Below are 27227 nucleotides of genomic sequence, written 5' to 3' on the forward strand. Positions count from 1 at the left end.
TTATGTTTTTCATCTCACCTGATTAACTGATCTCTAAGAATTTGTTGTTTTTGTTGTTCAGTCACTCAGTTGTGCCTGACCTTGCGACCCCATGGGCTGCAGCACACAAGGCCTCCCTGTCTTTCACTGTCTCCTGGAGCTTGCTCAAACTCATGTCCATTGAGTCAGTGATGCCATCCAATCATCTCATCCTCTGTCATCCCGTTCTCCTGCATTCAATCTTTCCCAGCATCAGGGTCTTTACTGAGTCAGCTCCTTGCATCAGGTGGCCAAAGTATTGGAGCTTCAGTATCAGTCCTTCCAATGAATATTCATTGGTGATTTCCTTTAGGATTGACTAGTTCGATCTCCTTGCAGTCCAAGGGACTCTTACAAGAATCTTCTCCAACACCACAGTTCAAAAGCATCAATTCTTCGGCACTCAGCCTTCCTTATGGTCCAACTCTCGCATCCATACATGACTACTGGAAAAACCATAGCTTTGACTAGACAGACCTTTGTCAGCAAAGTAATGTCTCTGCTTTTTAATATGCTGTCTAGGTTTGTCATAGCTTTTCTTTAAAAGCTATTATTATTGACTTTCAATAGATTACCTATAAATTGTATCTAAAGAAAATTTTAAAGTGGCTTTCCTCTACCTTCAGGTGCTCAAAAGTTACATTTTAAAATTTATTATTTAATCTAAATCTTCAAACTGTTGTTAGCAGAAAATCTTCAGAGAAATCTTATTTGGGAGGCCGATATATAAAACTAATTAAAGTGAAGCTGTTTTGGTGGTAAGGGACCTAGAGCCCTGAAGCCTCCTTGAGAAACCCTTAAGGCAGTGGTAGGGGTCACACAGGCAAAATGAATGAAGGGAGGTATATAAGACAGTAGGAAGCTATGCGGCAGTGGGGACCATGTCTCATTAGACAATAGTCAGCTCTAGTCAACTGTTCCCACATGGGAATGTGGTGCCTGGTGTTGCCACATCATGCATTTTTTGTAAGAGAATCTGGAAAGTCAGATTTTATGTAAAATCTCTTTAAGTAGTGGCAGTAATTTTATATTACCAAGAGATGATCATATGTTGTGAGAAAAATGCATGCACAGGCTAAATAGAACCCATTGGCCTGTTTGCTCTCTCTGGTTTAAGATGTGAAAGGTCACTGGGAAATTGCAAGATAAATCTTGCTCCACCACCCCTAACCTATCCTACCCATGCAAGTCATAGTTCATTTCAATATTACAAAATAGCTTTTGTAGTACACAATATTTTTAGTGTATATAATTCATAGGTTAATATATTTTATCAAGCTAACAAAAAACTCAGTTTTTTTTTTTAAGTGTAGATCAGATGTTAATTCTAAATTCATACTTTAGCCAGCTCCAAAAAAGGGGAAGAATGGAAAGGGAAGGAGAAAAGAAACAGTAGTAATCTCTAAAATCTTGTTATGTGTCTAATAGAACATTTAGATTGCTGGAGCCACTTGCTTCAGAGAAGAAAAGTTTCAGAATAATGAAATGAACCCTTCCAATGTCATAGTTCATCACATGATGTGCTTAGTGGCAGAACATTAGTGTCTTGTTTGGTAAACCATCAGGTGCTTGTCTATCTCAGCTTCTATAAGTATTTCCGAGTGACTGCTGAAATTGCAATAGTGATCACAGAGTTCCCTACATCTAGCTGTGCTTTTTTGATGTCCCACAGGAATGAGCATAGATGGAAAATAACTCTGGACATTACCAGGGCTTCTCTTCAGTGTGGATTTGCTGATGTACAATGAGGTGTGAGCTCTGCCGGAAAGCTTTTCCACACACGTGGCATTCATATGGCTTCTCTCCAGTGTGGATTCTTCGGTGCCCCAGAAGATGCGAGCTATAGCCGAAAGCTTTCCCACACACATCACACTCATAGGGCCTCTCTCCACTGTGCATTCTCTGGTGTCCAACAAGAGCTGAACTATGACTGAAAGCCTTTCCACACTCATCACATTCATATGGTTTCTCCCCACTGTGGCTTCTCTGGTGATGGAAGAGGCCTGAGCTCTGGCTGAAGCTTTTCCCACACTCACTACACTGGTATGGCTTCTCTCCAGTATGAACTCTCTGATGTTGTATCAGATGTGAGCTCAGACAGAAAGCTTTCCCACAGTCATTGCACTGGTATGGTTTCTCTCCTGTGTGGGTCCTCTGGTGTCGAATAAGGCCCGAGTTATAATGAAAAGCTTTCCCACAGTCATTACACTGGTATGGTTTCTCTTCTGTGTGGGTCCTCTGGTGTCGAATAAGGCCTGCACTGTAATGAAAAGCTTTCCCACACTCATTACATTGGAAAGGTTTTTCTCCAGAGTGGATCCTTTGATGCTGAACAAGATGTGCCCTGTAATAAAAGCCTTTCTCACACTCATCACACTGATGTGGTTTTAACTGGCTATGTATTCTCTGATGGTCAGTAAGCTGTGAGCTCTGAATGAAAGTTTTGCCACATACATTACACGAATAGGATCTCTCTCCAGGGTGGATTCTTTTATGTCTAATGAGGCTTGACTTTAGAGTGAATCTTTTCCCACATTCATCACACTTAAATCTCCTCTCATTTGAAGTGTTTCTCTGATATCTTTCCATCCATCCTTTATGTTCTTGGGTTTCTCCACATTCAAAAGCCTCTCCATTGATTTGGTCTGATAACTTTTCTTGGGATTCCATATCTACAGTAAGTTCCTGCTTTATATCCGGCTCTTCTTTCTTTATTCTTATCACATCACCTGAAGTAAAAAACACAGTATTCAAATGTCACTGAAATATATAGGAAATAAAATGAAACATTTGTTAGACATACACAGCTTCAATATACTAACAAAATGATTTTACAACATCTGAAGAGGAGATTGGGAGAAAGTAAAGGAAGAGAAGATTAGCAGCCACTGGATGGGGAGGGAGTGATTCAAGAAAAGAGTGGAGAAAAATCAGGGAGGATGATGAGGGATCTAATGAATAATCACTATAAACAATAGAAGAAGATCTCAGATAAGAGCGGGTTCATCAGGGAGGCCACAAGTTGGGTAGAGAGGGATGAAAGAGCAGAAACTGTGGGAGTAACAAAACAAGACAGGAAGCCAGCAGTGGCAGGTATCAAGATGGAACCATGAAACAACTTTGTGCAGAGTGTTCTGAGGAATAATGGGAAGACCTTTAGACATATGAATACATGAGAGATCAGCCAAAAAGAAGTATGACATGTCCAAACATGCAGAACAAGGAGATTAGACTTTAGACACACAGGGTAAAAGAGACAGAAATTGCTTTAGCTCACAGAGACATTATTACTCTTCTTACAAAGAACACTGGGAATCTGTCAAAACTGAAACTATACTCTGTGGGTCATTTGAGACTGAGATTCTCAAGAAAACAACAGTAACACAGAGGAGGTTCTTTAGCAGACCCTAGCCTCCCATCTGACCTTATCCAAGGAAAGCATGATCCCATAATTTCTTTGCCTGTCTTTCCTACAGAAGTTCCTCTGAGTAGAGTCCCAACAACCCCCACTCAGGGTGAGAGATGTGGCCACTTCCTCAATGATCAATAGTTTCTGAAAAAAAAAAAAGTGAGAGATTATCCCATTCAAGCCATGTTCTCCCTGCAGTAGTCACATTTTTAGGGCCCAGAGTAAAGGGCAGAATTTACAACCATGTAGAAATAATGCAGGGAAAGGTGGTTTGTTTTGTGTGACAAAAGACACTAAATGAAGGAAAAGACAGCTTGGAGACAGTCACACTGGCCATCTTTCAAACCCACCAATTTCCTTCCCACTTGGTTTTGCACATGCTCTTCTGGCCTACAATGCTTTCCACCTCTACTATTCATTTGGTTGATTCCTATTCTACTTTTAGGATTAGTTACCGTGTTATTTTCTTAAAGAGACCTCTGACATACCTCTCTCCCCATATACAATCTATCACAGCATATTTATTTGTGTGGTTATTTGTTTAATGCCTCTGTCGTCAGATTGTTGTAAGCTCCATGAAAACAGATCATGTCCACTTTGTTTATTACACCCAGTGCCTTGCACAGTGCCTGGAATATAACAGGTACTTAATATACATCTGCTGAATGATGAACAATTCTAAGGTCTTCAGGGGAGCTATATGACCTACGTGTCAACACTAACCACAATCCTGTTGGTGTTGAGGGTCCTTAAGCTGGATTTCCATGGTGTGAGGCTGGAGATATGCTGCTTTCTTAGCTGGATCCAGAAGTACCGATGTCTCAGAAAGTACTTCCTGTGTCCAGGCGTGGGTTGAAACCTGAGGATAAGCAAGCTCATTTAGGCAACTGAAGGGCCCACAGAATAAATGATCCCCAGAAATCCCACAAAGGACCAGCCTGGATGCCCACTTCCCAACTCTGTCCCCACTGAGCATAGGGCCCTTTCCTATCCGCTGGCCTGATTAATCTAACTTCCTCTCCAGATCTTCCAGCATAGCCACTGCCTCCTCTCCACTCTCTGGATTGCTTCTGTATCCAGTCCTGCAGTTCCTCAGGCAGTATGGTTGAGCTGCACCAGCACCACCAAGTCCAACGTCTGTTCCTTGGTGGGTATCTCAGGCCTTAACTGCTCATAGTAGAATACCCAGAGCTGGCACAAGACTGCAAAGGGCCAAGGAGTCTCTTGGTAGCAGAACTATGGGAAGCGGTGGTGGAATAACTCCTGGTTGTTTTGGCTGCTCTCTTTTGGGCCAGATCTCTTATTCCCAGCATGCCCTTTTTATTAGTTACTTCAAAGAGCCCTTATTGACTCTTCAGGAACCTCTAGATGAAAAACAGTGGCCATTCTTGCTCCAATGGGCCAAGAGGAGGATTGCTGCTACAAGTGTTATCCTTTAGGGCACACTCGTAGGGTTACAGAAACCACAGTTAAAAAGATAGGCTGATTCAACATTTGAGCTCATACACTAAGTTTAATCTTTCTGTTCTAGAAGAAAAAGGAAGCTCAATCCCAAATTAAAGAGAATTCAATAAAGAAAATGTAAAAAATAAAAGTTTAAGGCAATTAATACCTTTTTCTAAATAGGAGAAGGAATGTTTGTCAAGAGACAGCATTTTTGACAATACTGGGAATATTGTTGGATGCCTTATTCCTCCAAATAACAGCAAAACAATTAGTTGATATGGCCAATTAAGTTTATTCTTATGAGAAATGGAGAGCACTTTGATAGTCTTGCTAGTACCTCCTAGGGGAGAAGGCAAAGTCAGAATATTTATGAGGTTTGGGGGGCTTACGGCAGATCTTTCAAGGAAGGATAAGGATTGGGCAAGGATAGTGATAAAGTAGTATAGGTGAAGATTTTCAGTTGAAGGTTTTGAAAAGTCTAAATCCTATCTGTTGAAAGTTGAAGTGTTTGATGTTCACAGAAATGGATAGACGGGTAAGTTGTTAAACCACATAATTATCAGCAACTTTTATCTTTTAGGGCAAGTAAAGTTATGTTGATAAAGAAATAGAATAGTGAAGTTACACTTAGGGAAGACAGCTGAATACTAAAATTATGTTAGTGTAGGTAGCAGGCTGTGTGGGTGTAGATGCTTTCAGTTTTCTATGTAATAGGAGACTTAAGCAGGGCCTATGGGTTTAGGGAAATGTGGACTAACAACTGATTAGCATGGTGGGCAGTGATTAAGAGCACAGGCTTTGGATTCCAAAAGACCTCGGCTTGAATCCTGTCATGTTTTCTTATATGTGCTAGTTTAACATCTCCAAGCTTGTTTCCCCTCTGTAAAAACACTTTAGAGGCTTTTAAACAATGTTTTATTTGAAATAATGTTAAACTTACTAAAAATTTTTCAAAAAAAGGTACACAACAGTCCCTTCCCCTAACATTCACATCTTACATAACCACAGCACAATTCCAAAACCAGAAAAATAATGTTACAATGTGATTAACTAAACAGCAGACCTTATTATATAGCGTCTTTTTGAGGATAAATTAAACTCAGTGCCTGGCACTTAGTAAGACCTCAGTTTAGAGTGCTGCAGTTACCACTGTGACTTGGTCACCCAGCCGCTGGCTCCAGGCATGACGCTTTGGTACACTTCCAGGTTTCCGGACACAGAACAGAGGACCACGCAAGGAGGCCCTCTAGTGCCTTCTCTGCACCTAGCATCTTTAACTCACTGGGCAGCTTTGGTAAACACCTCCACTTTCCCAGTCGTAGGAGAAAGGCTGTTTCAGGAATAACTCAAGATAAAGGATATGGAGCCCACTAACACGTGTTGTCTTCTACTAGTTTAAATCTTCGAGCGAATAAGACAATATGGTAAGTTAACCAGCCAGACTACAAACCCTTTTCCCAGTTACCGCACTGGCACATCACGGTGCCCCAGCCTCGGGAAGTGTTGGCTGTCTGTGTATCCTTTAAGCCACAAGGACCTGGCTGACCATAAAAGGCTTCCGGGAGTAGGCGGCCGAGTCGGACAAACGGATGGCCCTCATGGAACTCCTCGGGTTAACATCACTGACCCAGGAGTCCTAGTCTTAGAAACTTTCTGGAGCGCCGGCCGGCAGCGGGGCGGGCTCCTGTGGAGTCTCCGCCGGCACTTCCAGCGCCGGCAAGAGCAAGGAAGTGACTCCCCCGACCCGCGCCCGACCGACCTGGGGGTCCCACCGCGGCGTCCGGCTGTCTTCCCGCCAGTCTTATCCCGGCCCAAGGGAGGTAGCCGCCCTTACCGATCCAGCCCCTCGGAGCCTCAGACCTGCCGCCAGCGGAAGTGCGTCCGCGAACCCTGCCCGGCTGTGCGCCCCCGCTTCCGGCGGCTTCGGAGGAAAGGTCCGAGCCGTTTAGTGTGGCCGAGCCCCCCGCGAGGTCTGCACACGGGGACACCTATGTCTGTGGCGTTTTGCTTAATAACTCTCCTCCTCTTAAAAAGAGGATCTGAACGCCAGCTCCGCGGCTTTGAGTTCCTAGGCCCTGTCCTGTTCGGGGCGGCGGGCAGGGACATTCCCAGGCGTGCTGCCCCTCCGACCACCACTTCTCCGTTCCTATTCTCTGACCCGAGTACTCGCGTCCTCCTTGCCAGCCTACCTCTCTGGACAGCATCCGCCACTCCGTCCCGACCTCCATCAACTTGAATATATTTACCAGGCAGACACATCGCTCAACCAGAATGTGTCCGCAGCATTGCCATCAGCACAATCGCTCAGTCTTGACCCGCAAGGAGAGAAAGGGAAAGGAGAAGGATTAAGGCACATTGATGAGTGCGGTGTTGTTCGTTCAATTTACAACCCGGAAACAAGCAAAGAGCAAAGTGATCTGCCCAAGTTTGCACAGCCAGGGACAGGATGCGCACCACGCATGCGTGACCCAGACCTGTCCTGGGATCCCTACAACGTGGCCACAGTGAGGGCTCCAAAGCCAGAGACTACCGCTGCTCAAATTAAAATGACCGTTTGCAGGCTTAATGTGTGACATTTAAAAATGAAACTGTTACAGGGCTCTTTTAGCTAGATGCAATATAATGTTGGTTAGGAGCTGTTCAGTACTATAATAGGCGCGAGGAGTACAGCGAAAGTATAGGAAGGAGATGGTCCTTGGCCTAAGAAGCTTACAGTCCAGCTGGGGACACGGACTAGCTAGTGCTTAGAAACTTCTGATATGGAGTTGGGCAAGTTGTACTGGAATCCTGAGTTCTCCAGATTATTAGCTAAACTTTAATAAACCCATCTCCTATACAAATTAGAGATACTAGTAGTTCGCAGGAGTACTGTTGTCAGGTTGGTTTATTTCTTTTCCTGGACGGACTAAAGAGTTTTCAAAGCAACAGGCAAGTTACAGCTCAGTTCAGCTCAAGCAGATAGATGTTTTATTAGACACAAACTCTCAAAACACAGGAGCAGGTCGCCTCCACATATTAGCTGTTCAGTCATGTCCGACTCTTTGCTACGCCATGGACTGTACCTGCCAGGCTCCTGTGTCTATGAAATTCTCCAGGCAAGAATAATGGAGTGAGTTGCCACTCCCTTCTCCAGGAGACCTCCCAGACCCAAGGATCTAACTCAGGAATCTGCCTTGCAGGTAGATTCTTTACCATCTGTGCCATCAGGGAAGCGCATATTCCTTGGCGTCCCCTCTTTTGTACTTCCTGTCTCTTCTTTTGGTTATGCCCTGTGCAAAATAGGGCTTGTACCTGCCACCAATCAATGAAAAAGAATGCAAATAGGCATATGCTCAAGGTCAATTGGCATTTGCAAGTTATATAACAGCACATCTGTTGTATCTGTCTTCCCATAATTCACTCTGTTATAATCAGATGTATATATGTATAGAATATTTATGAACCCTTACTAGGCTCCTAACTGCATAAAGTTACTCTAGGAAGTCCCTGTGGTTAGTTTGTATCCACTGTATACCTAGGGCACATGTGCAGGAATTGGAAAAATCTCGGTGGTTATTTTGTAGCATATCTGGGATCTCTCCTGTGTGTGTCTGGGAAGAGGTCTCTACAGGATACTAGCTTGTATCCTTTTCAGCAGAGGCAACCCTCCTTTCTCATGCCTACCTTCCTACCTAACTCTGTGATGAATTAGGAAATATTACACTGCAATATTACAATGCAACACATAGTAACTTGCTGTTTTCCTAAGAATTACAATAAAAACTACTTGGTAATTCGATTTCTTACCTTTAGGCAAGAATCTTTATTATTTTATTCTAGGCAGTGAGTGAGTGAACTCCTTGAAACTACCTTAAAAAGTGAGACTCTTTTCATTTTTGTTATTCCTGCACCCTTGTCTTAAACTGAGTGGCAATTCATTGTTGCACAATAAAGTTTAATTGTTGCAAGTGGCACAGAGAATGAGTGCTTCAAAACTTCTTTGGCAGGCACCACAAGAGTTTTCTTTAAGAAAATTAGGACCCCAGGGAGAGAACAGAATCTTCTGGAAAAATCCAACAGCTGATGGGCTGTAACTTGTATAGAATGCTTCCACTCTGCAGGCATTTTCAGTTGGTAAATGGAAACAGGTGTTGGGGAGGAAAATTTTTCTTTCTACATTTCTAGGTTCTTTGGTTGGTCTTATAATTAACATAAAACATTCTCAGGAGAAAAACAAATCAAATTTTATATGTATAGGAGCCCTGAAGATAAGAGGGGCTTACATGCCATCCTGACTTAATGAACGGAATAGGGGTCTGGGCATCAAAGGGCAGGAGGGTAATTCACAGGAGGATAAGAAGAGCAGATGTTTGGTAACTAGGTGTTTGCCCTGCCATATATATAGGTCTTTCAGATTTAAAAAGTTATCTCTGGTAATAACTCTTTTTTTTTTTTTTTGGAACAAGCTCCCTATCTAAATTCTTTCAAGTAGTTAAGGGAGAGGTAAAAGTATTTCCTGAGTCTTCCAGGTTGATAGATTTCAACTCAAAATAATTCACATTCCAAAGTGGCACATTTCAGAGTAGTCTATTCTTCTCTCCTTCATACTCACTTTGAGTCTTGCTGAACTCCCACAAATTATGGGTCCACTGGAATTCTGTGCTCATGGGGGATTACAAATGCTACACGTGAATGGGGGCAAATCCTCTGCTCAGGCACATGCTCTGTTGTCCTATTTTACTTCACTTACAAAACACAGGTTAAAAGATAAAGTTAAGAATTTCAAGACTGTGACAACAGGGCATTAAACCAAGCTCATGACTTTCTGAAAGCAGGACATTTCTGAGCTCTAAGGCACTATGTGACTGCATAAGTCAGCTTTGAAGCTAGTACCACACACCTAGCAGACACTGTGGGGAACCTTACAAGGGAGGCAATTGTGGAGCAGGCTTCAAAGAAATGGGTGATAAATGTGGGAAAAATTTCACCTGGAATTCACAGGTTCTGGTTACAGCCTGGAAACAAGATACGGTAGGATTGTGATAGACTTAATGAATGAACTAGAGTTAATACCTTTGAAAGACAACTTACAGAACAATTCCCAGGGCACAGAATAGAGAAAGAGTGAGCACAGTCTTATTCCATCCTCAAGAGGAAGTAAAAACACAGTGACTATCATATCTAGTCAGGGTGAGTAGAGACTTGCGTTCTGCCACCTGCTCCCATGGTAGTATGGATGCTTCTCTCTCTGGCTAGGACTTTCATTCCCCAATGTTCCCCTATTTAATCACACTTGTGGTCCTGTTTCATCAAGTTCTTTCTCCAAATCCTCCAACATGATCACTGGCTCCTTGTCATCCTTTTGCTGATGCTCTGACATCCAGGCCTGGTGCTCCTGGGGCAGGCTGGTTAGGAACTCCTCCAGCACTAGCAGCTCCAGGATCTGTTCCCTGGTGTGGCATCATTCATTGATGGCAAAGTTCCCAGAGTTGGTTCAGAGCCTCACAGCATCAAGGTCCCTCCAGGTAACAGAAATGCCTCAAGTTCTGACTAGCAGCTACCTCCTGGTTGTTACTTTTCCTCCCATGTTGCCTATATTCATGGTCCCAAGTGTTGCCCTCTTCTTTCACTGTCAGGAGACTTTTCTGTTCCCTTTGATATTTAATAGAGAAAACTGCAGCCAATAAGACTTCTCTTGTTGCACAAGCTCTAGGGCACACAGGTTTCAGTAGCTGTAGCATGTAGGATTGGTGGTTGTGGGGCATGGGCTTAGTTGTTCCATGGCATGTGGGACCTTCCCAGACCAGGGATTGAACTGGTGTCTCTTGCATTGCAAGGTGGATCCTTAACCACAAGACCACCAGGGACACCCTGGCACCATTTCTAAGGTGAAATACATCATTATTAATTTAGAAAAATGCCTACTGAAATCTTTAGCTGAGGTAAAAGACTAGTCATCTTGAAAGCCACTGAATGAACCACTAAAATGTTAATTCAATGAACCATTAAAATGTAAATTCAAAAGGAAAACTGACAATTCTGGTGAATTGTCACATGTGACTGAAAGCATAAACTAGTTAAGACAGACACTACAACTCGTAATATGGAAACAATGTGAAGCTTGGCCACAAGTGATGAGATTAAAAATACCAAAGCAAGCATGTTGATGTTCTCCACTACAAATAAATCTACAGATAAGATTTCTGATCATGATCAGTAAGGGATCAAATTATGTCCAGATGTTTGCTAGCAACATAAACAGATAGGTCTGCATGCTTGTGTGTGAATACACATTCCCCACTGACAAGGTGCCTCTGCCAACGTCTCTGGAAGACAGACAGCGCTTCCTGTAGCCAGTGCTGGAGGGAGAGGGGGACGGAGGCAAAGGAGGAGGGTCTTCTTTCCTCCCTCTCCCAGGGGCCTCTGTGTGCACATGTGCATACATGTGTGTGTGCATGCGTGTGTGCATGTGTGTGTGTGTGTGTGTGTGTGTGAGTGGGGGCGGTGGGTGGTGGGTGGAAGAGCAGCTGTGTATTCAAAGTTTCAGCCCCTACCTACAGCTGCTGGCCTCATCTCATAGCATCTTATAGCAGCCCAGAGGGAAGTTAAACCTTGGGAAACAGGCTCTTACCCCTTTCTAGGCCTGGGCCTGACAAGCCCGCCAGAAGCCCACTAACCCTGGGCACAGCGGCTACTGCCTGGCCTCTCTAGGAAGATGCTCTTGGTGGTTGTCTGCTGGGGCCTGCAGGGAAAAGTCAGCCCAGCCTACCGGGTTCCTACTGCCACCATGATTTTGAAATGTATCACCCATTAGTCTTCTAAAAGGATGATATAGAAACCCCTTCCTCCCAACTTTGAAGTTGTGTTGCTGCGCGGCAAGACTTGTGGGGTCACAGTTCCCTGACCAGTGACTGAATGCGGTTGCCCCAAGTGAAAGCACCCAGTCCTAACCACTGGACAGCCAGGTAATCCCCCAGGACTGTCTTTTCTGATTTTATATCCCATAGTCATATTGCCAGTGACATACTCAAGGTTAAGAACTAGGGCTCTGGAATAATATGTATGTTTATATCCTGCTTCCACTGTTTACTATGTATTCCTGTGCCTGCTACTTTACAGCTCAGTTTTCTCAACTATAAAATGGGAAATAAAATGGAAAATATAACAGCACGTGTACAGTCATGTGATAGGATGCATCAGCCTAGTGCCTGTAAAAAGAAATTATGACTTCAACATGACCTTAAAACAAAATACTGGGTTATCTAGACTCTATAGTTCAAGGTCATTGAAACACAAATGCCATTCTTATAAAGCTTCTTCATGGAAAATTTTGTTCATTAGATTATCGTATTTCTAACATAAAGGTTCTGTTTCTAGTTAGTTTTCATATAAAAACATGAAATTTAATATTTAGACCTTAAATGTTTTTATTTCTCACATTAGTGAAAAGGTACCTCATCAAACAGGTAAAATAAGTAAAGCAGGATTCACTTTTATATCCTGAAATCATTGGTAGAGCTCCAACTTGTTGCAGATTCCTCTCCACTCTTTTCTCAGATACCAACCCTTTCTATACTCTCCTGCCAGGCTTTTCTGGAGAGAGCAGCCAGCAGCACTGAAATAGTTTCAGGACCTAGTTTTGTAGTACTAATTTCCTCAGCCCTCTTCCAAAGTTGTTAGTAGCCAGAGAACCCTATTTCTACCAAGAGAGCTCCCCAGAACTACACCATCCTCCCACCCCAGGAAGGTGCCCCAACCCCCCACAGCATGGCAGTAAAGTCCTGGTTATGCTACTGTGTATGTCCTCCAAATTCGAAGGTTTACTTCAATTTGAACACCTTTCCTTACCTCTAACCCTAGCCGTTACCCAATTTGCTTCTACTCCCTCCGTGTCTTCCTTCAATCTCAGGATTATGACCTCTTGCTTTAAGTGCTCTTCTGGTTGTTTAATTCCTGGCATGACCGCTGGACATAGAGTTTGGCTTACATATTGGAATGCCACCGGTGCATACATCCTCGTTTTTGACATGACTAATTTAGTTTTGTTGTATCTTCAGTTTTTAAAGGAATACTTTAAAAGCACTGTTCTGCAGTACCTTGCTCAAACTATTCCATTTCGAGGCTTAGCCTACCTCTTCTTATGGAGAATCATTAACTAGAGTTAATGATAATGATCAGGCTCTCTTTACCTGAATCTTCTTTCCCCCACACTGTAATTCTGGTTATTTCCCAAGAGTCCTCTTTTTCTATTTTCATTGCCATAGACCAACTTATTTATTTGTTATTGTTTTGTCTCTAAGTTGTGTTTGACCCTTTTGCAACCCCATGTACACCCACCACACTCCTCTGTCCATGGGATTTCCCAGGTAAGAATACTGGAATGGGTTGCCATTTCCTTCTCCAGGGGATCTTCCCGACCCAGAGACTGAACCTGTGTCTCCCGCACTGGTAGAAAGATTCTTTATCACTGAGCCACAAGGGAAGCCTGACTCATTTATTAGCCTCCCGCAAATTTTGCTCTTCTGGTTTGACTTTAGCAAGCAGACACACGGCAATAAAGATTATATGCAGAACAGCAAACCAAAAATGAGAGAAAATAAAGAGATACTGGTCTTTCAGTCATTCATCTCAACGGATATTTATTATTTATTCAATATTTTTCCTGTTCTATTTCCTATGAATTTAAGTTCTTTACATGAACAGGTTTTCCCTCTTGTGAATTCTCTGATGTTGACTAAGGTGTGAGCTCTGACTGAAGGCTCTTCCACACTCACTGCATTCATAGGGTTTCTCTCCAGTGTGGATTCTCAAGTGTCGAATAAGGTGTGAACTCACTCTGAAGGTTTTTCCACATTCACTACATTCATAGGGTTTCTCCCTGGTGTGAATTCTCTGATGCAGGATAAGATGTGAGTTCAGGCTGAATGCTCTCCCACATTCTTTGCATTCAAAGGGTCTCTCCCCAGTGTGAATCCTTTGGTGTCTAATCAGATCTGAGCTCCCCCCAAAGCCTTTTCCACACTCATTACATTCATAGGGTCTCTCTCCAGTGTGGATTCTCTGATGCCTAATAAGCTTTGAGCTGTGTCTGAAAGCTTTTCCACATTCATTACACTGATGGGTCTTCTCGCCAGTGAAAACTGCTGCATGTTTAATAAGGTTTGGGTTCTTGAGAGATTTCCCACATGGGTGAATTTTTTCTCCAGCATAAATCCTCTGATGCTTAATAAAATCTGAATTCCATTTGAAACTTTGGTCACACGTACTGTGTTTACAAGATTTCTGGTGTGTAAATTCATTTGAGTTCAGATTTAAGTTTCTCTCACAGCCATCATGGCTTATTTCACCTGTAAGTGTATTTTTGTGGGTGAGGATTTTACTGAAAGCTGCATCCTGAGCAGATGATGATTTCCGAGACTCCCCTGAGTCTTTTTCCTGCTGCCTCTTTATCTTGCCTGCAGACTTACAGATGTCTTGAGGCTCAGCAGATCCTTCTGACACAAATTCTGAAATTCTTCCTGATACAATTCTCTGTGATTCCATTTTCTCATAAATGTCCAGCTTTGGCATGGATTCATTGTTTTCACTCTTGTTATCTAAAAAAATGATGAAAAAATAAAGAGGAAAATACCTGTTTGCTGAACTAAAAGAAGGTAAAACTTTGAGATACACCCAAGATAGTTACATAGTAGCCATGATTTGGCTACTCTAAAAACGTGACCTTTCAAATGAGAGGAGGGATGGATGAGGATAGAAGAGAAAGAATAATTGGTAAAAGCATATGTATGCAGTAGTTGGCAGAGAAAGGAAACAGACATGTGAGATGAGCAGACAACAATAGAGAAGAGTAGGAAGAGGATCATCAGCAGCAAGAATGGGAGTGGGGGGAACAAGGTAAGAAGACAGAACTATGAAATGTGACTGAGAAGGATCTTGGGGAACTTTGGGTCTATATTTCTACTGTTAGAGGGTGAAAGGGAGGCACCGTTTTAAAGAAAGTAGATGAGGACATAGATGCATAGAGAAGAGTAAAATTATAGACTCAGGTATGTGTATGTGGTGGGAAAAACCTCCATCCATCTATTCATCCAATCCATCTGTCCATTTCTTCTTCATCTTTCATGGATAATCAAATTCTGTCATTTCTGCTAAATGTCCCCTATATACCTCCCTTTCTTTACATTTCTGTTAACTATAGAACCTCACCACTTCCTGTTCAGATAACTGTAACCACCTCCTTGTTGTTTCACTCAGAGCTATTCTTCCTAGTCATCCTAAATACTCTCACCAGACTAATCATCATTAAACCTTGTCATTCTTACACGCTACTTAGAAATTCTAATCTCCTCTACAATACATCTGAGCTCTTCAGACTCATTTATGATCTAGTCCTCACAAATCCTACCTTCTAGCTCATCAATCTATACTGTGCTCGTGACTCTATATTAAACTATATTAAACTGGAATCAAGCTGCTCCTCTTCTTATAGGGTTTCCTTTGTCTAGAATAAGCTAGGATGGGAGAAGGGGTTAGGCAGTACTGGTCTTAGGGTGGGAAAATTTACAGTTTTAGATGAAATGGATGGAAATGTTTCCAGAACAAACCTGAAAGCAGAATTTGGGTAATCTTAAAAATTACTGTAATCTATTCTTGGGTTTATTTTTTGGGACCATATACACCTAAAGTGATACTGAGTCCTTGAACCTTTTAAACAATGAGTTTTAGAACAGCAAAGAGGATTCTATGGAGGTAGTCAGCACAAGTATGGCAAACTTTCTATAAAAACATGAGGGCTTTGTAAAACTAAAAGTAAAATAAAAAGGCAATAATATGGATCTTGTTCTATGTATCTGTGAATTATATTCTATTTCTGAGTGTATCATCACATATTTGTCTCTCTTTTCCTATCATTATATCTGCTTCCCTATTAACATGTTTTATTTCTATGCATGTGTTTCTTTCACTTTTGCCTCTTTTCTCATTCCCTGATATTTTCTCAACCCATTCATTTCTTTTCCTTTAATTAGCTCATAACATGAAAACATCTCATGTTTTAAAAACATTCTAGATAAAGAACAAATGAAAAAGGAGACATTGTGGATAAAAAACAAAGTTCTCTCTCTCTTATTTTGGATGGCCAATGACACAAAAGGAAAAGAGTTCTCTCTTTCTTATTAAGTAATAAAGGAAAGGACCGTCTACAGTTACTTAGAATAGTCTTAGAAGGGAGGTTCACTGTCCCAGCACTTCAGGGACACGCACCACATACAGTATTGCTCCTTACCACAGTCCAGTAGGAGCTGGGGTTCTGAAGAACCATGGAGGGCCGTGGTGTCCACTGGCTGGAACTGGACACTAAGTGCTGGCCCAGGAGTTGCCACTTTTCTCCTGAATGGTTCTTGTCCATGTCCACAGGCTGGAATCTGAGAAAAATAAAGTACATTTGGGCTTATGAGAGAATCCCAGTTGGAATTAAACATCTTCCCAAACCAAAGAGAATCTTCCAGAGTTATACAAAACTGGGGAAGGAAGAATTAAGTCTGCCTCAATTGTAAAAGGTAGCATAGTACCTAGCAGAGAGGGAAGAGTTCCTACAAAGCTCACTTTGGGAGCCTGGTGCCTCAGATGGTAAAGCGTCTGCATGCAATGCAGGAGACCTGGGTTCAATCCCTGGGTTGGGAAGATCCCCTGGAGAAGGAAATGGCAACCCACTCCAGTACCCTTGCCTGGAAAACCCCATGGACAGAGGAGCCTGATAGGCTACAGTTCGTGGGGTCGCAAACAGTCGGACATGACTGAGCGACTTCACCTTCACTTCTTTTTCACAAAGCTCACTAGATATTCAATCTCAGGTCCTTTTCTCCCTATGTGCGACTCCATCCATCCTGGAGGTCTTAGATCCCCCAACCCCTTTGTACCTGGAGTACAGCTTCATCAGTGCCTCTCTCTAAATCTTCCAGTAGGGTCACTGCCTCCTCTCCACTCTCTGGGTAATGTTCACGCACCCAAGCCTGCAGATCCTCTGGCAGGATGGCCAGAAACTGTTCCAGAATTAGCAGCTCCAGGATTTGCTCCTTGGACTGGGTTTCTGGCTTCAGCCACTGACAGCAGAGCTCCCGGAGCTGGCTCAGTGCCTCTCGGGGCCCGGGAGAATCCTGGTAGCAGAACTGCCGGAACAGCCGCCGGCAGAGCTCCTGCCTGAGGGGATCATTCCTCTGTAAGCAAGCATCCTGCCTCCAGACAAAATCTTCCTCTTCCATCTTCACTATCAGAAGTCCTTCATCCTCCTGAAGGTTCTGAGCTGCAGCTTTCTTTGATTCAGTTGCCATCTTGAAATAAACTGTATTATCAGAATCCCACTTCTGCTCTGTGAAGAGCCTTTTTTAGTTTTAAGAACTCTCCTGAGGGATTAAAAAGATTACTATTACTGTCCAGGAAGACAAAAGATCACATCATAGAAAAAGTCATTCTCCATTATACAAAAATTGGCTGGGCATTTAAAATCACTGAAATACCTGTTTTGTGGACTTACAACTGTTACATAATTTCCACCTAAAAGCAGCTTAAAATTTAATTTTAAAAATAAGATAATTTATAGGCATTAAATATAAGACAGTATAAATATAAGGCAATAACAAATGTTACTTTGTCACACACAATTAAATTATATATTACTCATAAAGAAAATAACCATCAAAAAAGAGAAAAATGACAGAAGTGCTCAATAAGTTGGGGATGGAAAAGAGCACAGTAGGTTTCAATACTCAGGAAAAGCTTAATTAAAAAACTAACTTCTGATGAATGGATAGAATTTGACTAGGATGTTGGGAGAGAGAGAAACAGGAAATTACAAGCAAGGAACACCTTGAACAACTGGTTAAAATGGTAGGAACACAAGTGGGAAGGCAAAATGTCAGTAGGTTTGCATAAATAAATTATAGAGACAAAGGTTCTATTGAAGGAAGCTTCAAATGTCAAGCTCACGAATTCAGAGTTTATCTTTTAGGCACTGAGGAGCCAATGAAAGCTTCTGAGCAGAATGGCCTGATAAATACTGTTTGTGGAGATAAATATATTGTTCATCTCTAGGATGGACCATAATAGGATAGAAACATAAAGAGGCAACTGTCCTCAAAGTGTGGGGAAAATACAGGCTTAGAATGTTATAATTATTCAGAACATTGAACTAGGATTACTAACACATCTCTTAAATAATAAAAACCAGGCAACTTTCCTTAAAGGCCGAGGTTAACAATTTCAGTGTAACGAGCTTCTTCTGTCAAAATCTGAGATAAATCTGTTTCCTTTTGTCTCAACAATTCTCTCAGCCTTCTGAATTTAATGGCTCAGTCCATGTCCTAGATATCGAGGCCAATTAGATTACCAATAAAGCATAATAAACTGCACCAAGACCTGCTTATCAATCTTTTGTGAATCTTATCGTTAGATATCAGTTCCTCGTCTTAGCAGCACTTGGGAATGGTCTGTTTGGTATCTGAACTGAAAAACTGAATGAAGTAATTCAGAAGTGAAGCCCTAGCAAAAGGCAAATATCCATCTTTCAGGTCCTTCTACTAAACATTTCACCAAGCTGACTACTGATTGTTGCACAAACATATACTTTATTAAGACCTTAACACGGCAAAGCATTGGGCTAGAAGTGATATGGCAGTGATTTCTAAGAAAGTCTGAATTCAGAACTGGGCTCACTGCCTGTCATGTGAGAACTTTGTTAAAACAGATTCCTTGGCCTTCTGCCTATGGTGATGCTGATCTGGTTAATATGGGATATGCCTGGATTTTCTGTATTCTGATGTACAGATATAAGGAGTTTTAAAAACAGTGTTTGAGTTTCCAAGGAGTTTGCAAAAGAGTTGGAAAGAAATGACACAAAACACACATGGATACAGAACATTTAAATAACAAAACCTGCTTCACATGATACTGAAAATGTGTGATAAATGTTGAAAGCTGAAGTACTCAACAGATTGTATGGTAGAGACACTAAATAGCTTAATGGTTGTGAGGTAGGGAGAGAATGTGTGTGTATGTGTACAAATATTTCCTACAGGCGGCGGGGCTTAACCTGAACAATAAAGGATAAGAAAGATCCAGAAAGGCAAAAAGGAAGGGAGAGTAAACAGCTGAGAAAGTGCGAATGAACAGCAGATTGATGGTGAGACCAGCTTACAGGGTGTTAACTGGAGTGACTAAGAATTCTAATACCTGTAGGAGTCTTTTGGGCCTAGAAAAGAGAACAACAGTCTCAAAGGCCCCTTGCTGAATCATCTAACTTTGGAGAAAACAAAGCATAACTTTAGTTCCATCCTGATGCTCCAGGCCAGTTGCATCTATCTGGGACTTATCACCCCCTGTCCGGAAACCTACCACCCCCTACACCCGCCCAGAAGACTTATCACCCCCTGCCCAACTACAAGTGTCATCTCAACAAAAGAATACTCAAATTATCCCGCCTGATTGACGTTTCCCTTATCATTTCCACAAACCTCCCTATAAGTATGAAGCCTCCCTGATCCCTTTCGGCGCTCAGCGTGGTCATTAGGCCGACTGTCACCCCTCCTTGCCTGAATAAAGGTAACCTACTTCTGTTGAGGTCGTCTTTCCTTTTCTGCCTCGCCGGAACTGTACCTTACAATACCTCTGAGAAAGAATTCAGTAACTTGACTTTTGAGTTCTAGGTTCCTAACACTTAACATCTGTGGATAAAACACATATCATCTTGTATTATTTTCAATGTTTTTTTTATTGATTGGAGCCCCATGAGGTTAAGGACCATGCATTATTAATATTTATTCTTAAGTTCTCACTTTTGTTGATTTATTGGATAAAAGGGGAAATTAAGAAATACGAGTTTCCTATTGCTTTGTATATCCTGTATTTTAGATGCTAATGAGACATCCACTTAGAAAAACATTTCCAAAAGATATTAAGAGATTTTAATGGGAAGAAGTTAGGAATGGAAATACAAGTTTAGATAAGATCCATGGAAAGGGCAGTTAAAGATAAATACTGAGCATAATTCTCCGAGAGTATGAAATGAAGCTCACAGGCTCAGACTGAATCTTGGAAAACAAGAGTCTGAGTGGGTATAAACGAGGTAAAAATTTAGCAATGACAGAGGAGGAAAGTGGGAGGGGGGTTTAGAGCTATGATGTATGTCTCAATTCTTACTAATTTATTGGGACATTCTTTTGATATAGAGAGCTAATTTAACTTCTTGCTATGTTTTCTAGACGTGTTAAGTGTTTACCAGGTAGTGTCCTAATACTTTATGGGCATTATCTCATTCTACAACATATGTTATCCCCTCAGATAGCTGAAAGTTCTGTCTTCAGATGTTTAATCACTTCTAATCCACTTAAAACAGCCCACAACTCTAGATAAAAATCATCTAATTTGCAAGGATTTGATATAGTCTCCCTAAAGCTGGGTTTCAAATGTCTTAATAACCTTAAACTAGTAAACATTTTTTGAGCATCTAGTGCTTTACAATCACTGTGTAAGAGGAGCATTACAAAACTAGCTAAGCAAATATGTAAACAAATATTACAACAGAGTAAGGAGTAATTAGTTACATTGGAGGTTTGGTAAAGAGAGTAAGGAGTAATTAGTTACACTGGAGAACTGATAATGTGGAGGTTTCCTGTTGGATGAGTAGGTTCTTGGTGGATGGGTAGCTTCCGGGTGTGTACCATGGGATAGAAGTATGAGGTGTGCGGGGCTATACCTCCAGTAGAGGTCACAGAGTGGAACAGGGGATTCACAGTGCGTGATGACGAAGGCCCTCACAGCACCTTATGTTTCTCACAGAGGCATTTTCCGGTCTTCCAACTAACTTGCTTGCTTTGCTGTCTGGTCTCTCCTTCTAGAACGCGATATTCGTTTCAATATTAGTTTCTAGGCATCCCTAGTACACAGGGAATACTAAATATTTACTATGTGAATAAATTTCATGAGGATGCTGTAGCTGTCCCACTTTTCGTACAAAAACGCGGGTTACTCCTCCCAGGATGAGAGCAGGAGTCTGGGGCGGACTCGGGCAGTTTCTTCTGGCACATCGCAGTCGGCCCGAGACAGATGCCACCCTTCCCCCGCCTCGCCCAACTGGGTCAGGCCACTTCTTTTCCCAGTGACCCCAAAATCTCAGCCAGCAGGAAGGCCCGTAGTCCCCCAAACCACGCCCTCTCAGCGCTCAACGATGACGTCACGCGCGGCGGGGTAACTATGGAAACCCCTATCTATTCCAGATATAGGCCGGCGCAAACGCTTTCCCAACGCCAAACCTAGTTCCACATTTCCTCGGGATTCCTCTGAGGTCCCAGGTCCAGAGTGTCACAGGGCTGTTGCAATCCCGAAGGGAACATGATAGGGACTGGGTGTTTAAAGGAGACAAAGGACCGGACACCTGGGTCCCCAGACCCGGACTCACCTCTCCCACAGGGCTGGTTCCGATCGGACACTTCCGGTGGAAGGACGGCGCTGCACGACTTCTCAAGGCTTCCTTTCACAGAGACTTTTGAGGCTGCGCAGAAGGAGACGGGCTGACTTTGGACTGCACTTCCCAGAAGCCTTCGGGTATCCTCAGGGTCTGGGACTCCATTTCCCAGGCATCTTTGCCAGTCTTGGAGCTCTCGGAGCTTGCAGGGGGCGTTTTTTTCTCCTCTGTAGCAGTAAGCTTGCCTTTACATCTCATGTGAGCCTCATCCTTAACTTTTTAATGGGCCCATTTAAGTCTCAGTTCAGTTCAGTTCAATTGCTCAGTCGTGTCCGACTCTTTGCGACCCCATGAACCGCAGCACGCCAGGCCTCCCTGTCCATCACCAACTCTCGGAGTCTAGCCAAACCCATGTCCATTGAGTCGGTGACGCCATCCAACCATCTTATCCTCCGTCGTCCCCTTCTCCTCCTGCCTCAATCTTTCCTAGCATCAAGGTCTTTTTCAAATGAATCAGCTCTTCGCATGATGTGGCTAAAGTATTGGAGTTTCAGCTTCAACATCAGTCCTTCCAATGAACACCCAGGACTGATCTCCTTTAGGACATTTCAGTCTAGAGCAGTGACATAAAAGCTCACGCAGCAGGGAAACGGTTCAAAGTTCACCTTTGGATGTACAGGAAACATTTTTCCTGAATCCTTGTTTTAACCCCCCGGGTGGAACGCAGATACATCAAGTCTTTAAGAACTAGAATATTACAGTAACTTAAATTTTACTACAACTCTTTCTCTTATTTCCTGCCGTTATCTCCTGTAATCTGAGTTAATCACTATTACAAATTTTGTGTTCTCTTATTTATTGAAAAGATAGGTCAGTTTGGTGCATACTCATGAACGAAAAGTATATGCTTTTAATTTTAGTTGGTTTTGATCTAAAAGGCATTGTCTCAAAGGTACTCTGATATTTGTTTCTTTTCATTCAATTTGTCATTAAGATATAACCATATTGTTGAGTTAAAATCATATTCATTACTATGTAGTATTCCAGTTGTGAGGATAGCATTGTGTTCATGTTTTCTCCTAAAAATGGGTTGATACACCATTATCTCTTCTGATTACTGCAGTAACTTCTTAAGTGAACTCTGCGTGTACCTATCTCACCCATAGTCCATCTCAGCAGAGCAGCCAGGGTAATATATATATATATATATATATATATATATATATATATTTAAATCAGAATATCATTTCTCCATCACATGGACCTTCTACTATCATCTCTTGTTTAGTTAGTTATTAAAAATTTTTAAATTGAGATATAGTTGATATACAATATGTTTCAGGTGTACACATATTTCACAATTTTTAAAGGTTATACTTCATTTATAATTATTATAAAATACTCTGTTGTTATAAGTATATTCCCTATTCTATACAATATATCCTTATAGCTTATTTATTTTATTTATAGTAGTTTCTACCTGTTAGTTCCCTACCCCTAACTTGCTCCTTTCCCTCCCTTCTCCCCACTGGTAATCACTAGTTTGTTCTCTATATCTATGAGTCTGTTTCTTTTTGTTATACTAACAAGTTTGTTTTATTTTTTAGATTTTACATCTGTGATATATGCAGATGTATATTTTACATATGTGATATATATTATCTTTCTCTGTCTGACTTATTTTGCTAGCATAGTTCTCTCCAAGTCCATCCACCTTGCTGCAAATGATAAAAAATTTTCATTCTTTTTTATGATTGAGTAGTATTCCATTGTATTTATATAGTCTTTATATATTTATCTATTGATGGGCACTTAGGTTGCTTCCACATCTTGGCAATTATAAATAATGCTGCTATGAATATTGAGGTGCATGTATCTTTTCTAATTAGTGTTTTTTTGATTTGTTTGTATATAAATCCAGGAGTGGAATTACTGGGTCATATGGCAATATTTAGATTTTTGAGATGCCTCCATACTCTTTCTCACAGTTACATTTATACCACCAACACTGTACAAGGGTTTTGTTTTCTCCACACCCTCATGGTTTTTGTGCCAGTACCACACTCTTTTGATTTCTGCAGCTTTGTAGTTTTCCTAAAGTCTAAGAGGGTTATGCCTCCAGCTTTGTTCTTTTTCTCAGCATTGCTTTGGCACTTCTGGGTCTTTTATGGATCCATATACATTTTAGGATTATCTGTTCTATTTATATGAAAAATGTCATGGGTAATTTGATAGAGATCACATTAAATCTGCAGATTGCTTTGCATAGTGTGACCATTTTAATAATATTAATTCTTTCAGTCCAAGAGCATAAGATATGTTTCCATTTCTTTCAGTTTCCTTTATCAATAGTCTGCTTCTCCAACCCTTCCAGCAATTTTATGAATTCCTGATGAGTTCATAATGAACAGTACTTCTTCATTAAGCTTTCTGTTTAATTAAGAATAATTGATTTCTCATTTGCAACTAAGATATCTGGTACACACAAAGATCTCTCAAGATACAGGGAATTGTGAACTGGTTGATTTTTGCTGTTGCTTCTGTCCTTGCACCAGTGTTATTTACATTGATCTTTACATGCTCCAACAAATTTTTCTGATCTCTCTCTCATCATAAAAGAGTAAAAACCACAAAGGTAATTTGTAGAAGGTCTTCTTATCATAAGTAAATACATATTTATAGCAGGATGTCTTTTAAGAAAAACCTGTATCTTTATCTCATCTCTATCTTTTTATCTTTATTTCTGTCTCTCAGTTATCACATCATAAAAAATGAACATTTTTAAAAACCAGCTTTGAGGAGATATTTTGGATGGTATGACTTAAACTATGGGATTTATGGCCTATGGAACAATGCTTTTTGCAGGGCTTTGGGGAACATTGTGGACACAGAAAATGTTAAATCAGATATGATTTTTAAATCAAAATTCACAAGGGCGTATGCTTTCTATTGCTGGCAGGGTCTACTCATATAGGCAACTCTATGCATATCGCAGAGTAAATAACCACAAAAAGTTTCAAAATTTAAATTGATAATTAATAGCCTCCCTGGTAATTTTTTGTAGAGCATCATGAAGATATATAGGTATACACATAGACAACAGATATAAATCCTACTTTTAACACAAAGGAATAAAGACTGATTATAGGAAACGCATATAGTATAGCTGTAAAACATGAATAAAACATTGGGGTGAGAAATAATCCATCCCCCATTCTCACCAATCCCAATATGGACCCTTCACTGCATTAAGGTTAATTTATTCAATACATTTGCTCATACACACCATGGTCCGCCTTACCTAAAAATCTTCCTCATATATTTTGAATATTTTCATTATTCCTTTGTAAAACTCATCTGCAGTTAAGACCCAGATTAAAGTACTGTCTTTTCACTGAAGCCTTACTTGACCTCTTAGCCTTTACTAATATCTTCGGTTTTCTTACCTCAACTTGTAGTCATGGTTTGAACCTTTCATTACATAGCCCGTTTATTCTCTACTGTTTTTCATGAATGACAATGTAATTACCTATTCCTGTCAACTCTAGGGCAGTCCTAGGGAAAAGATCTTTTGTGTTCTCCCCGTGGTATATTCCTGCATTAATCCTAGCCATATGGGATGTCTTAATGATGCATTTGAATGCTGATTGCATACTTATATTGTGATTTTCAGAGACTTTATATATAAATATTTGCCCACATTATTAATATCCTAGGGAACTCAAGGGGATAAGTCCTAGGATCATGTCCTTCCTAGAGTTTGTAGCAAAGTGAGGTAGGTGTCAAGTTTAATTAGGTATTTTGTAGTTCAGTTCAGTTCAGTCACTCAGTTGTGTCTGACTCTTTGCAACCCCATGGATTTCAGCACACCAGGCTTCCCTGTCCATCACCAACTCCAGGATCCTCCTCAAACTTGTGTCCATTGCATCAGTGGTGCTATCCAACCATCTCATCCTCTGTTGACCCCTTCTCCTCCCGCCTTCAATCTTTCCCGGCATCAGGTTCTTTTCAAATGAGTCAGTTCTTCCCATCAGGTGGCCGAAATATTGGAGTTTCAGCTTCAGCATCAGTCCTTCCAATGAATATTCAGGACTGATTTCCTCTAGGATTGACAGGTTGGATCTCCTTGCAGTCCAAGGGACCCTCAAGAGTCTTCTCCAACACCACAGTTCAAAAGCATCAATTCTTCAGTGCTCAGCTTTCCGTATAGTCCAACTCTCACTTCCATACATGACTACTGGAAAAGCCATAGCTTTGATGGACCTTTGTTGGTAAAGTAATGTCTCTGCTTTTTAATATGCTGTCTAGGTTGGTCATAACTTTTCTTCTAAGGAGCAAGCATCTTTTAATTTCATGGATGCAGTCACCATCTGCAGTGATTTTGGAGCCGCCCAAAATAGTCTGTCACTGTTTCCACTCTTTCCCCATCTATTTGCTATGCAGTGATGGGACCAGATGCCATGATCTTAGTTTTCTGAATGTTGAGTTTTAAGCCAACTTTTTCACTCTTCTCTTCCACTTTCATCAAGAGGCTCTTTAGTTCTTCTTCACTTTCTGCCATAAGGGTGGTGTCATCTGCATATCTGAGATTATTGATATTTCTCCTGGAAATCTTGATTCCAGCTTGTGCTTCATCCAGCCCAGCATTTCTCATGATGTACTCTGCATGTAAGGTAAATAAGCAGGGTGACAATCTATAGCCTTGACGCACTCCTTTTCTGATTTGGAACCAGTCTATTGTTCCATGTCCAGTTCTAACTGTTGCTCCTTGACCTGCACACAGATTTCTCAGGATGCAGGTCATGTGGTCTGGTATTCCCATCTCTTTCAGAATTTTCCACTTCTTGTGATCCACCTAGTCAAAGGCTTTGGCATAGTCAATAAAGCAAAAGTAGGTATTTTGTAACAGCTTTTCAATTATGATGAGAATGAAAATAGGATTAGGATTTACCACCTGTTGAACTCAGCCAGAATGAATCACTGGGAGAAGATTTTGCTCTGGCCTAAAATCTTCTTTAAAGCCCCCTTCAGCTCATTGTTCCTTAGACTGTAAATGAAGGGATTCACCACAGGGACTACGATCATGAAAATTATTGATGCTGCTGAGTCTTTTTCGGTTGAATTGTTAGATGAGGAACTCATATAGACCCCTGTGATTGCTCCATAGAAAAGAATGACCAAGGCGAGGTGAGACCCACAGGTGGAGAAAGCCTTGAATTTTCCTTGGACAGAAGGGATTTTCATCACAGCAGAGATAATGAGGCCATAGGATGCCAGGATACACACTGAGGGTACCACAAAGATTAGCCCCACCACAGCAAGAACCAAGAACTGATTAAGACTGGTGTCAGAACAGGATAGAGGGAGGAGAGCATTGATATCACAGAAGAAATGGTGGATGACATTGTTAGAGCAGAAATGCAGACGGGTCATCATAAGGGTGTGCAGGAGGGGATTCAAAAAGGCAATCACCCAAGGTCCACCCACGAGGGAGATGCAGAGGTGCTGGGTCATAATGGTGGAGTAATGCAAAGGGTGACAGATGGCCACATAACGGTCATAGGCCATCACTGTGAGAAGGAAATTGTCCATGTTGGCAAACATCATACAGAAATACATCTGAACCAGGCAGCCAGGATAGGAGATGGACTGAGTCTGTGTTTGGATGTCCAGGAGGATCTTGGGTACTGTAGATGAAGGAAGGCAGAGGTCCACCACAGACAAATTGGCGAGGAAGAAATACATGGGCGTATGGAGGTGATGGTCTGAGGAAATGGCCAGCAAGATGAGTAAGTTTCCAAACAGCCCTGCTAAGTAGAGACACAGGAAAAGTGCAAAAAGCAGCTCTTGTTGCTCTGGCCAACTTGAGAAACCCAGGAGGAGAAATTCAGAGATGCTGGTTTGGTTTTCCCTTTCCAT

The 27227-nt window shown here is 41.5% G+C and overlaps 3 protein-coding genes across 8 annotated transcripts; all 3 read right to left on the minus strand.

Moving 5' to 3' along the window:
- Positions 1-1233: 1233 nt before the first annotated feature.
- Positions 1234-10439, minus strand: LOC122696817 (zinc finger protein 501-like). The gene is made up of 5 exons (XM_043906947.1): positions 10414-10439; positions 10146-10302; positions 6708-6794; positions 4151-4286; positions 1234-2747 (listed from the first exon to the last, which is right to left on the minus strand). Exons 1-5 carry the CDS (start codon positions 10437-10439, stop codon positions 1723-1725), a joined length of 1431 nt encoding a protein of 476 aa, XP_043762882.1. The 3' UTR covers positions 1234-1722.
- Positions 10440-13465: 3026 nt separating this feature from the next.
- LOC122697385 (zinc finger protein 165-like) lies at positions 13466-21378 on the minus strand. 6 transcript variants are annotated; one of them, XM_043908192.1, is made up of 4 exons: positions 21303-21378; positions 16771-17253; positions 16137-16275; positions 13466-14448 (listed from the first exon to the last, which is right to left on the minus strand). In XM_043908192.1, the coding sequence occupies exons 2-4, from the start codon at positions 17179-17181 to the stop codon at positions 13544-13546; spliced, it is 1455 nt and encodes a 484-aa protein (XP_043764127.1). In that variant the 5' UTR covers positions 17182-17253; positions 21303-21378; the 3' UTR covers positions 13466-13543. The 6 variants fall into 6 exon arrangements, with proteins under 6 accessions (XP_043764127.1, XP_043764132.1, XP_043764131.1 ...); XM_043908197.1 differs by lacking the exon at positions 21303-21378 and adding an exon at positions 21157-21175; XM_043908196.1 differs by lacking the exon at positions 21303-21378 and adding an exon at positions 20850-21072.
- A 4907-nt stretch (positions 21379-26285) lies between these two features.
- On the minus strand, positions 26286-27227 carry LOC122697415 (olfactory receptor 1F12). Its single transcript, XM_043908237.1, has one exon. The coding sequence runs from the start codon at positions 27225-27227 to the stop codon at positions 26286-26288; it is 942 nt and encodes a 313-aa protein (XP_043764172.1).

The sequence above is a fragment of the Cervus elaphus genome, chromosome 7 (genome assembly GCF_910594005.1).
Source record: "Cervus elaphus chromosome 7, mCerEla1.1, whole genome shotgun sequence".
NCBI lineage: Eukaryota > Metazoa > Chordata > Mammalia > Artiodactyla > Cervidae > Cervus > Cervus elaphus.

Coding starts and splice junctions, on each gene's coding strand:
- LOC122696817 (XM_043906947.1), bottom strand. CDS start 10,439: ATGGGAGGAAAAGTAACAACCAGGAG. Junction 10,303..10,413: donor GGAAAAGTAACAACCAGGAG/GTAGCTGCTAGT, acceptor ATGCCACACCAG/GGAACAGATCCTGGAGCTGC. Junction 2,748..4,150: donor TCAACACCAACAGGATTGTG/GTTAGTGTTGAC, acceptor TTTTTACTTCAG/GTGATGTGATAAGAATAAAG.
- LOC122697415 (XM_043908237.1), bottom strand. CDS start 27,227: ATGGAAAGGGAAAACCAAACCAGCATCTCTGAATTTCTCCTCCTGGGT.
- LOC122697385 (XM_043908192.1), bottom strand. CDS start 17,181: ATGGCAACTGAATCAAAGAAAGCTGCAGCTCAGAACCTTCAGGAGGAT. Junction 16,276..16,770: donor CTGATGAAGCTGTACTCCAG/GTACAAAGGGGT, acceptor TATTTTTCTCAG/ATTCCAGCCTGTGGACATGG. Junction 14,449..16,136: donor CCAGCTCCTACTGGACTGTG/GTAAGGAGCAAT, acceptor TCATTTTTTTAG/ATAACAAGAGTGAAAACAAT.